Here is a 16897-nt window from a genome sequence, read left to right as displayed (position 1 = left end):
GATTTTTTCTGCTGTCCTCACCACTCTCTGAAGACACTTCCAGTCCGCAGCTGTACAGCTGCCGCACCACGTAGAGATGCAGCTATACACACACCATAAGGTAGCAGTTGGAGAAGGGAACATTTGTGTTGACACCAGCTAGGATAACAGCATTTCAGATGTTGTTGACATTTCCAGATATTACTATACAAAGATTTACCACAAGTTATATGGCTGATTTTGTCCCGCTAGATCATGAGGGAGAGCCCATGATTGTGTAGGAAAAACGATGTCATTTTCTAAGTTGAGAGCAGATCTAGTCAGAGCCATTGAATGATGAGGACAAAAAGGTCTTGTTTGTGGATGGTTCTTGTTATAGGGATCATAATGGCAATCATGCAGGGTTTGCAGTGGTGCAAAAGGACCAATCAGGGTTTAAGATAATTAAATTGGAAGCTTGCCAGTAACCTTGCTCAGCTTAGTTGGCAGAAATTAAGGCTTTAATAGCAGCATGTGAAATGATGGAAGGTGAGAAAGTCGATGTTTATACAGACTCGGCATATGCACACGGGGTCTGTCACTTATTTGGGGCAATATGGAAACGGAGAGGCTTTACGAAAAGCAACGGAGACCCCATACAACATTATCAGCAAATTTCAGACCTGATAAGGGCAATAATGAAGCCTGGAGCACTAGTTGTCGTTAAGTGCCAGGCACATAAGAATGGAAACGACATGATCACAAAGGGATATCACGCTGCAGACGAAGCAGCCTGAACAGCGTTTGTATGTCGATCAGCTGTTATTGCACCTCAGGTAAGCTTGGATCTGGAACCCACAGAGGAAGACATAATTGAAATGCAAGGTAAGGCATCCTTAGCAGAGCAAACAATGTGGAGACAGATGGGAGCTAAGCAAACTCGGAGGGCCTGTGGACAACTGAAGAAGGATTGTTGGTAGCACCCACACCATAGCTGACCATTCTTATTTCAGAAGCGCATGGGTTAGACCATTGCCCAAGGGGGAAGTAATAAGAAAGGTAAAAAAGGGTGCGTTTTGGTCACCCTACTTACAGGCTTCGGTAGACCACATTTTGTCACAGTGTGAGGTATGTGCTCAAAACAATGTTAGAAAGGGAATAACAACGCCAAAGGTCACGTTCCTGTGTCCGAAGGGCCATTTAGGCACCTGGTGATCGACTGTGTGGATTTGATAAAGATGGGAAGAGGGAAAAGGTACATGCTAGTAGTGATCGATAGATTTAGCAGGTGGGTGGAGGCAGTACCTTCCAAAGATTTAGGTGCAGGGACTGTAGTAAAGTTTATGACGAATGAAGTAATCCCAAGGTTTGTTATGCCTATAGAAATTAGCTCCACAACGGATCGGCTTTTATTCAGAGAGTATTAATGACTATGATATAGTTGGGATCACAGAGACATGGCTCCAGGTGACCAAGGCTGGGAGCTGAACATCCAGGGATATTCAATATTCAGGAGGGATAGACAGAAAGGAAAATAAGGTGGGGTAGCGTTGCTGGTTAGAGAGGAGATTAACGCAATAGAAAGGAAGGACATTAGCTTGGAGGATGTGGAATCGATATGGCTAGAGCTGCGAAACACTAAGGGGCAAAAAACGCTAGTGGGAGTTGTGTACAGGGCACCTAACAGTAGTAGTGGAGTTGGGGATGGCATCAAACAGGAAATCAGAAATGCATGCAACAAAGGTAAAACAGTTATAGTGGGTGACTTCAATCTACATATAGATTGGGTGAATCAAATTGGCAGGGGTGCTAAGGAAGAGGATTTCTTGGAATGTATGCGGGATAGTTTTCTAAACCAACATGTAGCGGAGCCAACGAGAGAACAGGCTATTCAAGACTGGGTATTGAGTAATGAGGAAGGGTTAGTTAGCACTCTTGTTGTCAAGTCAAGTCAAGTTTATTTGTCACATACACATACGAGATGTGCAGTGAAATGAAAGTGGCAATGCTCGCGGACTTTTGTGCAAAAGACAAACAACAAAACAACCAAACAAATTATAAACACAATCATAACACACATATTCTTTTACATAATAAATAATAGAAGGAAAAACGTTCTGGAGAGTTAGTCCCTGGTGAGAAAGGCGTTTACAGTCCAAATTGCCTCTGGGAAGAAACTCCTTCTCAACCTCTCCGTTCTCACTGCATGGCAACGGAGGCGTTTGCCTGACCGTAGCGGCTGGAACAGTCCGTTGCAGGGGTGGAAGGGGTCTCTCATGATTTTGTTTGCTCTGGAGTTGCACCTCCTGTTGTATAGTTCCTGCAGGGGGGTGAGTGAAGTTCCCATAGTGCGTTCGGCCGAACGCACTACTCTCTGCAGAGCCTTCTTGTCCTTGGCAGAGCAATTCCCGAACCAGATGGTAATGTTCCCGGACAAGATGCTTTCCACCGCCGCTGCGTAGAAGCACTGTAGGATCCTCGGAGACACTCTGAATTTCCTCAATTGCCTGAGGTGGTAAAGGCGCTGCCTTGCCTTACTCACCAGTGCTGAGGCGTGTGATGACCATGTCATATCCTCAGAGATGCGGACTCCCAGATATTTAAAACAGTTCACCCTATCCACAGGATCCCCATTTATACTCAATGGAGTGTACGTCCTCAGATGATGTGCCCTCCTAAAGTCCATGATCAGCTCCTTCGTTTTTTTGATGTTCAAGAGGAGGCTGTTCTCCTGGCACCAGAGTGCTAGATCAGCCACCTCCTCCCGGTAGGCCTTCTCATCATTGTCTGAGATCAGGCCCAGTTAGTTAGGGTTAGTTAGCACTCTTGTTGTGCGTGGCCCCTTGGGCAAGAGTGACCATAATATCGTCGAGTTCTTCATTGGGATGGAGAGTGACATAATTAATTCAGAAACGAGGGTTTGAAAGGTAACTTTGAGGGTATGGCATGGGAATTGGCCAAGATAGACTGGCAATTAATTCTTAAAGGGTTGACAGTGGAGGTGCAATGGAAGGCATTTAAGACTGCATGGATGAAACACAACAATTGTTCATCCCAGTTTGGCATAAGAATAAATCGGGGAAGGTAGTGCATCCGTGGATAACAAGGGAAATCAGGGATAGTATCAAAACAAAAGATGAAGCATACAAATTAACCAGAAAAAGCAGCCTACCAGAGGACTGGGAGAAATTCAGTAGAGGAGGACAAAGGGCTTAATTAGGAAAGGGACTGCGGATCAAAGGAGTTGGAGGAATTGAGTGAAATCCAGGTTAGCCGGGAAGTAGTGTTGGGTAAATTGAATGGATTAAAGGCCGATAAATCCCCAGGGCCAGATAGGCTGCATCCCAGAGTACTTAAGGAAGTAGCTCCAGAAATAGTGGATGCATTAGTAATAATCTTTCAAAAACTCTTTAGATTCTGGAGTAGTTCCTGAGGATTGGCGGGTAGCAAACGTAACCCCACTTTTTAAGAAGGGAGGGAGAGAGAAAACGGGGAATTACAGACCAGTTAGTCTAACATCGGTAGTGGGGAAACTGCTAGAGTCAGTTATTAAAGATGGTATAGCAGCACATTTGGAAAGTGGTGAAATCATTGGACAAAGTCAGCATGGATTTACGAAAGGTAAATCATGTCTGACGAATCTTATAGAATTTTTCGAGGATGTAACTAGTAGCGTGGATAGGGGAGAACCAGTGGATGTGGTGTATCTGGACTTCCAGAAGGCTTTTGACAAGGTCCCACATAAGAGATTAGTATACAAACTTAAAGCACACGGCATTGGGGGTTCAGTATTGATGTGGATAGAGAACTGGCTGGCAAACAGGAAGCAAAGAGTAGGAGTAAACGGGTCCTTTTCACAATGGCAGGCAGTGACTAGTGGAGTACCGCAAGGCTCAGTGCTGGGACCCCAGCTATTTACAATATATATTAATGATCTGGACGAGGGAATTGAAGGCAATATCTCCAGGTTTGCGGATGACACTAAGCTGGGGGGCAGTGTTAGCTGTGAGGAGGATGCTAGGAGACTGCAAGGTGACTTGGATAGGCTGGGTGAGTGGGCAAATGTTTGGCAGATGCAGTATAATGTGGATAAATGTGAGGTTATCCATTTTGGTGGCAAAAACGGGAAAGCAGACTATTATCTAAATGGTGGCCGATTGGGAAAGGAGGAGATGCAGCGAGACCTGGGTGTCATGGTACACCAGTCATTGAAGGTAGGCATGCAGGTGCAGCAGGCAGTAAAGAATGCAAATGGTATGTTAGCTTCCATTGCAAAAGGATTTGAGTATAGGAGCAGGGAGGTTCTACTGCAGTTGTACAGGGTCTTGGTGAGACCACACCTGGAGTATTGCATACAGTTTTGGTCTCCAAATCTGAGGAAGGACATTATTGCCATAGAGGGAGTGCAGAGAAGGTTCACCAGACTGATTCCTGGGATGTCAGGACTGTCTTGTGAAGAAAGACTGGATAGACTTGGTTTATACTCTCTAGAATTTAGGAGATTTAGAGGGGATCTTATAGAAACTTACAAAATTCTTAAGGGGTTGGACAGGCTAGATGCAGGAAGATTGTTCCCGATGTTGGTGAAGTCCAGGACAAGGGGTCACAGCTTAAGGATAAGGGGGAAATCCTTTAAAACCGAGATGAGAAGAACTTTTTTCACACAGAGAGTGGTGAATCTCTGGAACTCTCTGCCACAGAGGGTAGTTGAGCCCAGTTCATTGGCTATATTTAAGAGGGAGTTAGATGTGGCCCTTGTGGCTAAGGGGATCAGGGGGTATGGAGAGAAGGCAGGTACGTGATACTGAGTTGGATGATCAGCCATGATCATATTGAATGGCGGTGCAGGCTCGAAGGGCCGAATGGCCTACTCCTGCACCTAATTTCTATGTTTCTATGATTGGGTATGGAAATGTACTGGGTGTGGGACATACAGAGTTAAACATGCCATAAGAAGAGGCAGCTCTTGGTTTGGAGTGAACTCTCAAGTGATTTACCCTTTGAGTGTTACAGCCTCGATTTACAAATAAAGGTTTGAACTTCTTGAAGAATTCTCCGCCTGAGTAAATTTTGAGTATCGGCAACCACAACACTATCGATGCTAGAATCTGCCCTTTGATACCGTGGCCTTCATCTTTCGAGGCAGCATAACGTGTGGCACCTCATCAAAGACTTGCTTTACCCCGGTCATTCCTTCTTCTCCCTGCTTCCATCAGACAGAAGATACAGAAATGAAAGCGCACACCAACAGAATCAGGAACCACTTCCCCTCTGTTATCAGACTCCTGAATGGTCCTTCCGTAAGCTTGGGTACCGTCCCATTCATCTATGGAACTGGTGCACTACAATAATGGTGCACTACAATATTCTTCACTAGGGTTGCCAACTGGGACATTATTAGCTGGGACATCCCGTATATTGGGCTAAATTGGTTTGTCGCATACGGGACCGCCCTTGTCCCTTATTTGACTGCAACTACTCGGGTCGAGGGGGACTGTTGGGTCGGAGCTCCGCGTCCGGCCCCACCTCACCCGTCCCGACGTAGTGCAGCCCATGGAGTGCAGCAGCAGCGCCTTGCCCGTGGCCCCGTCGGTCGGCAGCCTGGCCAGCTGTCCGACCTTCACTTACCGCCAACACCACCACCCCTCCTTCTCATGGCTGATCATTGGTTCATGAGTTGGATGGGGTGACGGACTTTGTGCGCTACATCGCACGCAAAGTCCGGCACCCGGGCCAAAACTCCTCAGCTCGCCCGCTGGCAACAAATCGGGAATTTGTCCCTTATTTTGACCTTTTGTCCTTTATTTGGGAGTGAGAAAGTTGGCAATCCTATTCTGCACCCTTTGCTCTCTAACTGTTGTTGAGTTTGTCTCGATTGCATTGATGTATAGCATCATCGGATCCAATTGGATCGCATGCTGTTCACAGTACCTCGGTACACATGAACCAAACCTTGCTCAGTGCGACATCCGAGCCCGGCGCGCGTCACTGAGCCTGTCCAACGTCACAGGGCTCGGGCCGGGGAGCCGGCCGACGTCACAGGGCTCGGGCCGGGGAGCCGGCCGACGTCACAGGGCTCGGGCCGGGGAACCCCAGAGTGGAACGTGGGCCCGGCCGACGTCTGCCGGGCTGGAGCTACGCGACCCCAGGGTGGGGGAATAAACAAAGGCTCTGCCTCCTCGATGCTCGCCCGCTCCTACTTAGTCAGTCTCTTTGCAAAATGCCGGAGGGTGGACTTGGACGCCAGCAGAACTCCGAAGCGTTTTTCCAACCCGTTGCTGCTGGGGGACAGCTGGAGAAAGTGGCCGGGTTGTACGTGTTCCATTGCACTCGTAGCTCCGGGCTGCTTGAGTTTGCACCTGACTCCCGGACGCTCTGCAATAAATTTGCCAGATTTAGAAGGTGAAAGGTCAGCACACTTGGAACCCACAGCCAAACGTTGTGGTGAAAACTTACACTCCGAGGGTGCATTATCTCATCGTGTCACAAGAACGGAATCCCTCAGTAAAGGCAAGTGTTTCAAATCCACGAAATATTTAGAAAGTACCATTCATTTTGATTATTTAATCTTTTTAGGACATAATTCTGTTCTACTTAAAAGGGAGTTTTTACCACTTGTTTTTATACTACGTGAAACAGAGGTTGGGAGCTCTGCAACAGACTTGTCTTCACTTTCTGTTGGAAGCATGGAAGCAGTGCGAGCAGAGACTTTGGAAGAAGATAACTGTAGCATGAACATCGAATGCAATCAACAAAGTATTGAGAAACTTTTGTCAGTGATAACCCCTTACTCAAATATCGCCTGCGGAAAGGATTCGCCAGCTAACACGGAAAGCTTCTTATCGAATGAAAATACTGCAGAGCTTCTGAGAAATGGTGAGAACCCCACGGAGTTTATATATATATATATATCGGTTGTTCCTAACATGAAAGTTTAAAACAAATTGTAGTATCACGTGCGTAGACACATGTCATTATACTTTATCTTAGTAAAAGAACTGTTGTAAAACTCTCTGCCCCCTTAAATTCAGAATATATAATACCCAAAGTTTGTATAAATATCACATAATATATCATGTGATTCCTGATCAGTTGTACTGTTGTATAAGGTAAATAGATCTAATATATCACAGGCCCGTACGAAGCTTTTCAACAAGGGGGGTGGCATGACAGGATTACAAAAAATTTAATGTGAAATAATGTGTGCGCTGCGCACATCACGAGCGTGAAGTCCATCGATGCTGGGGTCCAGGGGGTTTAAATGCTCTCTGATGCATTCTAAGCCTTATTCTGGAGCATTAACAGGAATCTGAGAATAGCTTTTTCACACAAAGGATGGTGGGTGTATGAACGAGCTGCCAGAGGAGGTAGTTAAGGCCCGTCGGAGAGTGGGGGCTGTCCCGAGGGGTGCGCACCTTCGGCCCCTTTCAACTTGGTGCTTGGGTTCAGATTGCCCAGTCACCTATGTGGGAAAATGAACCCCACGCTCCCGTCTCCCCTCTTCTCCCTCCCCTCTTCTCCCTCCCCTCTTCTCCCTCCCCTCCACTCTTCCAAACTGAAGAAGAGTCACTAGTTGAGAACTTGCTCCTCAACTTCTCAGAGTACCTTTCCTTGGCAGCTCTGATTTCTCTTCTCAGCTCTTTATTGATTAGACTATATTTTAACTCTTTAACGATTAAGCTATCGGCTTGGTGCATATTTTCCCCCACCCCCTTGATCTCGAAATGGGAGAACGATCTTCCTGGACCGCCCGCCGGCAGGAGACCCGCTCCCTGGACACCAGGCGTTGGACAGACACCGCAGCGTTTTTCCTCATCTCCGTTCTAAATGGCTTACCCCTTATTCTTAAACTGTGGCCCTAGTTCTGGACTCCCTAACATCAGGAACATGTTTCCCACCGCTTGCGTGTCCAAATCCATAATAATCTTATATGTTTCAATAAGATCCCCTCTCAGTCCATCTCATCCTTCTAGATTCCAGAATATACAAGCCCAGCCGCTTCATTCTATCAATATATAGCCGCTTCATTCTATCAACAGCCCTGCCATCCTGGGAATTAACCTTGTGAACCTATGTTGCACTCCCTCAATAGCAAGAATGTCCTTCCTCAAATTAGGGGACCAAAACTGCTCATAATACTCCAGGTGTGGTCTCACCTGGGCCCTGTACAACTGCAGAAGGACCTCTTTGCTCCTATATTCATCTCCTTTTGTTATGAAGGCCAACATGCCATTCGCTTTCTTCACTGCCTGCTGTACCTGCATGCTTACTTTCAAGACCCCGCAGATTGTATCTAATGTTTTAAAAAATATATAAAGCCAGACATAGTGACATTTACTTTCCCACAAATCTTACTTCAAATACTTCACCCATGAATGTTTACTGTGGAAAATTCCTGTGTAAATATGTGTTTTGGCAGCCATCTCCATTGTGAAAAATGTCATTCCTATTGTTGTATTGTTCTACAATCCAAACTGCCTCTTGAAAAAATGCCTAATTTTAATAACTTTCACAATAATATCCTCGCCAGGTGAATGTGCCATTTTAATGTGTACATTGACATTTTTACTGAAAGATCTCTGGCTCATTGTTTTTACCCAGACAATTACATCAATAGCTAAATAATATTCCTGCAATCTGAAGCATAAACCCCTGCAGTTACTGAAAATCTTAAATTAAAAAACAAAATGCTGGAAATGATCAGCGTGCGAGGCAACATCAAATGAGAGTGAAACAGTGAAGCTTTCATCAACCCAAAATGTTAACTGTTTCTCTTATCAACAGATGCTGCCTGATCTGAGTATTTCCAGCATGCAGTTTTTAAAAACATTCTTAGCATATGCAATGTCATGTTGACTGAGTAGGTGAAAACCTGGCAAATGGAGTACGCTGTGGAAATGTGAGGTTTTAAACTTTGGGAATCTAATGAAAGACTATGGAGAAAGATTACAGAAGATCTAAGGTTCTTGTGCATAATATACAGAATGATAGTAGGCAGGTGCTGTAAGTGGTTATGAAGGCCAAGGGCATTTTGCACTTTATTGAAAGAAGGTTGGAATGTAGAAATAGGGATATTATTGTTATAATTTTATTGGATACCTGTGAAGCCACACCTGGAGTAATGTACAGAGTTTTTGGTCCCCTAATTTAAGAAAGGATATATTGGCATCTGTCCAAAAGAAACCTGTTAGACCAATGAGAAGGTTGTCTTATCACTGGCCAAAATAAATGTGTACATTTCCTTTGGAATTTAAAATATAACCTTATGAAATATTTAATATCCCCGAAGGCATGGCTGTTATGACTATGATATTTCTGGCACTCTCAAGTCGAGGGAAGAAAGAAAAATAACCCCTGGAGACTTGAGAAGTTAGATGTTTACACAGAGGGAGAATCTTGAAAGATGTCACATTGTTATAATATTAGCGGGTGTTATTTAAAATCTGGGTATTGGTTTATTATTGTCATGTGTACGAAATAAAGTGAAACATTTTGTTTTTGTTTGCGTTCCACCCAATCAATTCCGATAATACTGTATAATACAATCTAGCCTCGCTCGCTTACCGGTACATCATCTAAAGTGAAGAGAAAACTACCAAAGTACAGGATATAATTCTTCAGCATTGTAGTGTATCAGTTCCAAAGAAAGAGCCCAAAGTCCGTAAAGAGGTAGGTTGGAAGATTGGGACTTTACCCTCGCATATGGAAGGAGTCTCAGAAGTCTGATAACAAAGAGTAAGAAACAATTCTTGAGCCTGGTTGTATGTGTTTTCAAGCTTTTATCTCTTTTGCCCAATGAGATCGGGGAGAAGAGGGAGTGACCAGGGTGAAAAGGGTGTTTGATTATGTTGACTTCTTTTTCGAGGAAGGATGAAGTGTACATTGAGTCAATAGGAGGGCGTCTGATCTGTATGATGGACTGGGCTGCAGTTATATATGAACTTCTTACAGAGGGTGGTAAATATCTGTGTGGAGGCTAGATCATTGGCAGTATTTAAAGATGAAGTAGGTATGTTTTTGAAAGACTGGGGAAGTGGAGAGGGGGTACACCACTCATGATCCCATTAAATGGTGGCACAGTCTTGAGGTGTTGAGTGGATTACTGCTCCTAGTTTCTGGTATTTGTATGTCGCATTTTAAGTAGCCAACTGATATAAAAGCTTCTGCAAAAAAAGAAAAGTGGCTTTGTAACAGTAGGTCAGGCAGCATCTCTGGAGAACTTAAATAGGTGACCCTTCATGTCAGGCCCCTTCTTTAAACTGATGGGGGTGGGGGAGATAAAGCTGGAAGAGAGGAGCATAACGAAGCTTGGCAGATAATAAGTTGATACAAGTGGGGGGGGTGAGAAGGAGAAGATAGTTGGACAAAGGCTAGAGATGAAAAAACAGTCACCCATTCCTTCTCTCCAGTGTTTCTGCCTGTCCTGCTGAGTTACTCCAGCATTTTGTCTAGACTATCTTCTGTTTAAACCAGCATTCGGCAGTTCCTTCCCACACAAAAGAATGGAGAAGCAAGGAATTGCAGACGCTGGTTTACAAAAATAGAAACAAGTTGCTGGCACAACTCAGTGGGTCAGGCAGCATTACTGGAGAACATAGACACGTCACCTATGCCTTTTCTCCAGAAATGCTGCCTGGCCCACTGAGTTGCTCCAGCATTTTGTGTCTATCTTCTGGCTTGAAGCAACTTAGTAAATTTCAATTGACTGAACCAGTTCTATATTGTTTTTTAAAATTTTCATCATTTGAAATGTCCTCATTATTTTGGTAGGATTCAATCTTGTATTGCTGGATCAAAGGTTCAAGCCATGAGATGCCAGTCCAGTAAATTAGCTGCAATGTTGCTGTGTCCTGTATTCTTCCCAAATGTTTTAAACTGCCCTAATCAAAATTATCATTGATGCTCTGGTTAACTGTGTGGTATACTTTCCTTGCTCAATTTTAAAGCACTTGATCAAATAGTATTTTGATCATTCCATTTCAACCTAACCTGTTCTGTTATTATAGGAACATCTCCATCAGTGTCTTCTGAGCAATGAAATTATTATACCAAAATTCTCTTGGCTCCTTGAAACTCAGCTCATCGAGAATTCTTCCGTTCATGCCCTATCTTGTTTATCCATAAGCCACTAACCTGCTGTTGTAAACATTTACAATTCTCATTCGTGTGGACAAACACAGGGTTGCATTATCATTACCCGGTACTTTAATTAGGAATTGATTTAAACTCTGCAGACGTATTTGCTGCAGCCAGGCAGTAATCAAGGGAGCTTGATAAATACACGAAAACTGCTAGAAGGAATTAGTTCAATTGTTTTTTTTGTTCTCTGAAACCCTCTAAACAGCAAGACTCGGGATGTGTTGGGATCTATGCAGCATTTCTGTGTGGTTATTTGGGCAAGCGAAGGAGCATAGATTTGGTCCTCAGCTGATAGACATAGTGGACCAAAAGATTTAGGGCTAAATGGTAACAGACAGATATACCTGTATATGCAAAAGATAATTACTTTGAATTTTGAGTAGCACAGCTGTTGTATTGCCTTGTGGAAGCCAAAGCCAGGTAAAAGATTCTGAACTGAATTACAGATATTTCACATGCATAATTCAGTAGTGGCAGGATAATAAGTAGATAATCTTATGGAATATCTGATATTAATAATGTTACTGTTTGTAGGAGCTTGCTGTATGCAAATTGTTGTTGTGCTTTCTACGTTACAAAAGTGACTACATTTTAAAAGTATATCATTGTCTGTAAAGATTGTACTTCCAAATTGAGGTCACGTACAAGTTCTTCATTTTTTTTTAAAGAGATTAAGCCAGTATGTAGTGGAATCACTCTGCAGTATATAATCCTCTGTCACATGTTCTCTTCCAGTCTGCTGTTGCTACACGTCATGCATCATGCAGAGGAGGAGTGTAATAGTTCATTTCCTGGACCATTGCCAGTTGTCTGTGTGCTTCTTGGTGTGACTCTTTTACCCTTTATTAAACTGCAGCAAATGCTAACTGCTGGTAACCACGCAATGTTTAATACCCAGGGCTGACCCAGCACATAAAAAGACCATGGGGTTCCAAACAAATGCTCATGCAAATATAATTTGGTTAGATGATTATTAGTAAACAGTCCTATCTGGGAATCTGTCATATTTTATCAATCAGGGTTACAAGCAAAACAAAGAGATGTCATATGAATTATGGCTCAAAGCTTTATCCATTCAAGCCAAAAGCAAATTAAATGAGTACACACTGTTATTTGCTAACCTAAATGATGGCTGGAGAGTTTAAAATAGTAGCTTGAGTACGATGCAATTGGCACACGGCAAAACATCCTGGTTACCTATGGTGAGATTCGTCACTTGATTTATTTTAAAATATATTATAATAAATTAAATTAAAATATATCTAGTTTTAATGTAAGACGGAACCTTAAGGGCAACTAAAATAATCTGCTGCCTGCTTTGAAAAGGAATGTGGCACAGATGAATTATGATCTTGAAAATGCCAAAACTCCAAGATAAACCGCAGTATTGATTTTCCAACTTTTTATAGTCTTGTCATATATACATAGATACATAGTCAATAGGTGCAGGAGTAGGCCATTCCGTCCTTCGAGCCAGCACAACATTCAATGTGATCATGGCTGATCATTCACAATCAGTACCCTGTTACTGCCTGCTCCCCATACCCCTTGATTCCGCTAGCCCTAAGAGCTCTATATAACTCTCTTTTGAATGGATCCAGTGAATTGCCCTCCACTGCCTTCTGAGGCAGAGAATTCCACGAATTCACAACTCTCTTTGTGAAAAAGCTTTTCCTCATCCCGGTTCTAAATGGCTTACCCCTTATTCTTAAACTGTGGCCCCTAGTTCTCGACTCCCCCAACATCGAGAACATGGTTCCTGCATCTAGTGTGTCCAATCCTTTAATAATTTTTGGATGAGATACCCTCTCATCCTAAATTCCAGTGAATACAAGACCAGTCGCTCCATTCTTTCATCGTATGACAATCCCGCCATCCCGGGAATTAACCTCGTGAACCTCCTTTCATGTTGGCATGAAGGCCAACATGCCATTAGCTTTCTTCACTGCCTGTTGTACCTGTATGCTTACTTTCAGTGACTGATGTAGCAGGTCATCCAGATCTCATTGTACTTCCCTTTTTCCTAACCTGACACCATTCAGATAATCTGCATTTTCTTTCTTGCCTCCAGTAGATAACCTCACATTTATCCACATTATACTGTATCTGCCATGCATCTGCCCACTCACCCAACCTGTTCAAGTCACTCTGCATCCTCATAGCATCTTCCTTCACAGTTCACACTGCCTCCCAGCTTTGTGACATCTGCAAATTTGTTAATATAACTTTTAATTCCATCTAAATCATTAATGTCAGGGCTCTCACTTAACTTTTTTTCCCCTTGTTGCCAGCCGGGCAACCTAGGCAGCTTTTTAGGTTGCCAAATGACAGTTTAGGTGGTCATTTAAGACGGCTTGCATGACACGAGCGATAATGTGCTCGGACGAAGTGCGTAGTTACCAGTCAGAATTATGCTCAATGAAGCATTCACATATTATTTCTGTTTCAAATAAAGTCAAACTAAACATATTCACCAATCAAGACATGATATATACCACAATGACATGCAGCAAAATTACAATACCGTATCTCATCTCTTTTTAGACATTGCAATTAATGCAATTTCTATTATTTCTTTCCACTTCCAAACAAAAATCTGATTGGATTGTTCAGCGTATGATCAACCTCGGTGAGACCAAGCATGGCTTGGCGATCGCTTCGCACAACACCTCCACTCAGTTCGCAATAACCAACCTGTTCTCCCGGTGGCTCAGCACATCAACTTCCGCTCCCATTCCGAATCCGACCTTTCTGTCCTGGGCCTCCTCCATGGCCAGTAAGGCCCACAGCAAATTGGAGAAATTTTGCTTGGGCAGTTTACACCCCAGTGGTATGAACATTGGCTTCTCCAATTTCAGGTAGTCCTTGCTTTCTCCCTCCTTCCCCTCCCATTCCCAGCTCTTCCACAGCCTACGGTCTCCACCTCTTCCTTTCTTTTTCCCGCCTCCCCCCCCCCCTCTCTACATCAGACTGAAGAAGGGTCTCGACCTGAAACGTTGCATATTCCTTTGCTTCATAGATGCTCCATAGATACTGCCTCACCTGCTGATTTTCTCCAGCTTTGTCTACCAACGGGATCCCACCACTGGCCACATCTTCCCATCTCCTGTCCTGTCGGCTTTCTGCAGAGACCGCTCCCTCCATAACTCCCTGGTCAATTCGTCCCTTCCCACCCAAACCACCCCCTCTCCTGGCACTTTCCTTGCAACCACAGGAAATACTACACTTGTCGCTTTACCTCCCCCCTTGACTACATTCAAGGACCCAAGCAGTCTTTCCAGGTGCAGCAGAGGTTCATCTGCACCTACTCCAACCTCATCTATTCCATCCGCTGCTCTAAATCGGTGAGACCATCCGCTGCTCTAAATCGGTGAGACCATACATAGGCTTGGCGATCGCTTCGCCTAATACCTCCGCTCGGTTCACAATAACCAACCTGATCTCATGGTGGCTCAGCACTTCAACTCCCCCTCCCATTCCAAATCTGACCTTTCTGTCCTGTGCCTCCCCCATGTGAAGGGCCTGTCCCACTTGCATGCGATTGCATATGTCTGGCACGACCAAACGTGGTCGCTTGAGGCGTACGGGCCGCGCGGGGCAGGTCCCAATTCCAAGTGCGGAGGCGTATGGAGTTCTGTGGGGCTCCGAAAATCCCGCACTGTCCATAAATTCCGCACGCCAACGGCCTGCCGGCCCACAGGCGCATTGAGGGTGTACGCAGCGTCTTGACGGCGAACGCAGCGTCTTGACGTTGTACGCAGTGTCTTGACGGCGTACGCCTAGCGCGTGGCGTTGCGCGATGACGTCACCGCCCGGCGTGCCATTGCGTGATGACGTTACCGCCCGACGCGTGCAACGCCCAAATTCAGTCGGCACGCCTTCTGCCCAGCTAATTGGTAAGTATGCCGCGAATTACGTCACGCTCGAACTTAGCGCGTACTTACCGCGAACTTAGTGCTGACTTAGCGCGAACTCCGCTTCCGTATTGCTCGTGCCAAAAGCATGCAGTCGCATGCAAGTGGGACAGGCCCTTGAGGCTCACCGTAAATTGGAGAAATAGCTCCTCATATTTCGCTTGGGCAGTTTACACCCCAGCGGTATGAACATTGACTTCTCTAATTTAAGGTAGTTCATGCTTTCTCCTCCGCTTCCCAGCTCTCCCTCAGCCCACTGTCTCCGCCTCTTCCTTTCTTCTTTCCGCCTCCCCTCCCCCACCACCACCCTCACAGTCTGGAGATGGGTCTCGACCCGAAATAAACTATCCATTTTTAGTCTTAAATCTCTAAGTGACGCTATGTCCCCCCTGACAGCTACTGTATGTTTCAATTCAGTTCAAGACTATGGGCCAGTACATTGGCTATAAAGTTGCTGCCTAAAATTGCCAGAAACCTGGAATTGATCCTGAATATGGGTGCTGTCTGGATGGAGTTTGCTCCTTTTCCCTTTGATCGCGTTGGTTTTCTCCGGGTGCTCTTGTTTCCTTCCACATTCCAAAGGTGTGCAGGAACCTTTTTCAGTCTCTTTACATGTGTGTAAATATATATACATTTTGTTTTCTCGTTTATGACATTGTTTACATATTCTGTGCCTGCCCCCCCCCCCCCCCCCCCCCCTGGGACGTGAGAGAATAAAAAACTCTTGACTTAACAAAGGACATTTATTCATACACCAATAGCGAAATTTGAGTTCCATTTGCAGCACACCCTGGTGAATAAAACACAACATCGTGTGATTTAACATGAACATAAAAACATCAAAGACAATGTTTGCCACTGAGGGAAGGCAATAAAGTACAGTCCACCAGACTTGTTCACTGGGTGGTCAGGACTTTCGGAGTGGCGGCGCGGACTCGGCTTGTGCTCGCTAGATGTTTTTAGTCCACAGATTGAGGGGGGATCTTATAGAAACTTGTGTCTTTTGTGTTTTTGGGCAGGCTAGATGCAGGAAGTTTGTTTCCAGATGTTGGGGAAGTTCAGACAAGGGGTCACAGTTTAAAGGGGGGGGGAAATCCTTTAGGGGGGTGGGGGGAAAAACATTTTTCACAAAGAGGGTTTGCAGTCTCTCCCTTCGGGGGAATACACCTTTTTGTCGTATTAGTTCCCCTCTGCCATTGGCTACATTTGAGGCCTAATGGATGTGTGGCCCTTGACGATCAGGGGTATGAGAGAAGGCAGTACGGGACTCGCTCTGAGCTTCCCGTGAGGGTGGTCCCGGCTCAGGGCTGGAAGAGGCTGGGACGCTCCCGTGTGGGCGGCCAGCCCGAGGGTGGGAGAGGCTCCCATCGGGAGCGGCCGAGCTCGGGAAGGTGCGGCGCTGGCAGCCCGAGGGAGGTTCTCCTCATACTTAATTTCGCCCAGTCGGGGCCCTCGGTCCCGGGGGAGAAAGCGTGCCCAAGTCGGGGTGGCCCGGTGGGTGTGATTCCGCCCAAGTCGCCCGGCCCCCCCCAGTACCACGTGAGGGTGGTGGGACGTGTTGGGGTAACAGACCCAGGGTTCTGCACGGGCCAGCAGCTGTTCTACTAAATGGTCTGATCTTGACGGTGTTTGGCGCGGGACTGTTCTTAACTCCGAGTTACGGGGGAACGGGGGTATCGCCCCCACAGAGAGGGAAGAGAAGAGGGAAGAGACTGCGACCTAAGACTTTTGCCTCCATCACAGCCCCCTACCGACTCCGTAGTGGATGTTAAGAGTGTTTATTGTTGTTTTATTGTATGGTATTATATGTACGACTGCTGCAATTTCGTTCAGACTTCTGAATGACAATAAAAGGCTATCTATCTATCTATCTATTGAGGCCTCCG

General features: G+C 45.2%; 1 protein-coding gene across 1 annotated transcript in view; it reads left to right on the top strand.

Annotated features, from left to right (window-relative positions):
- LOC129697658 (uncharacterized) overlaps window positions 1–16897 on the top strand; it is a 141216-nt gene that overhangs the window by 1551 nt on the left and 122768 nt on the right. The window contains exon 2 of the mRNA XM_055636369.1: window positions 5920–6834. Within this exon, the coding sequence (XP_055492344.1) occupies window positions 5920–6834 (915 nt within the window). The remainder of the gene's footprint in view (window positions 1–5919; window positions 6835–16897) is intronic.

This window comes from Leucoraja erinacea, chromosome 5 (genome assembly GCF_028641065.1).
Source record: "Leucoraja erinacea ecotype New England chromosome 5, Leri_hhj_1, whole genome shotgun sequence".
Classification (NCBI taxonomy): domain Eukaryota; kingdom Metazoa; phylum Chordata; class Chondrichthyes; order Rajiformes; family Rajidae; genus Leucoraja; species Leucoraja erinaceus.
Note: the sequence above shows the minus strand (reverse complement) of the source record. Positions and strands in the feature narration are given on the sequence as shown.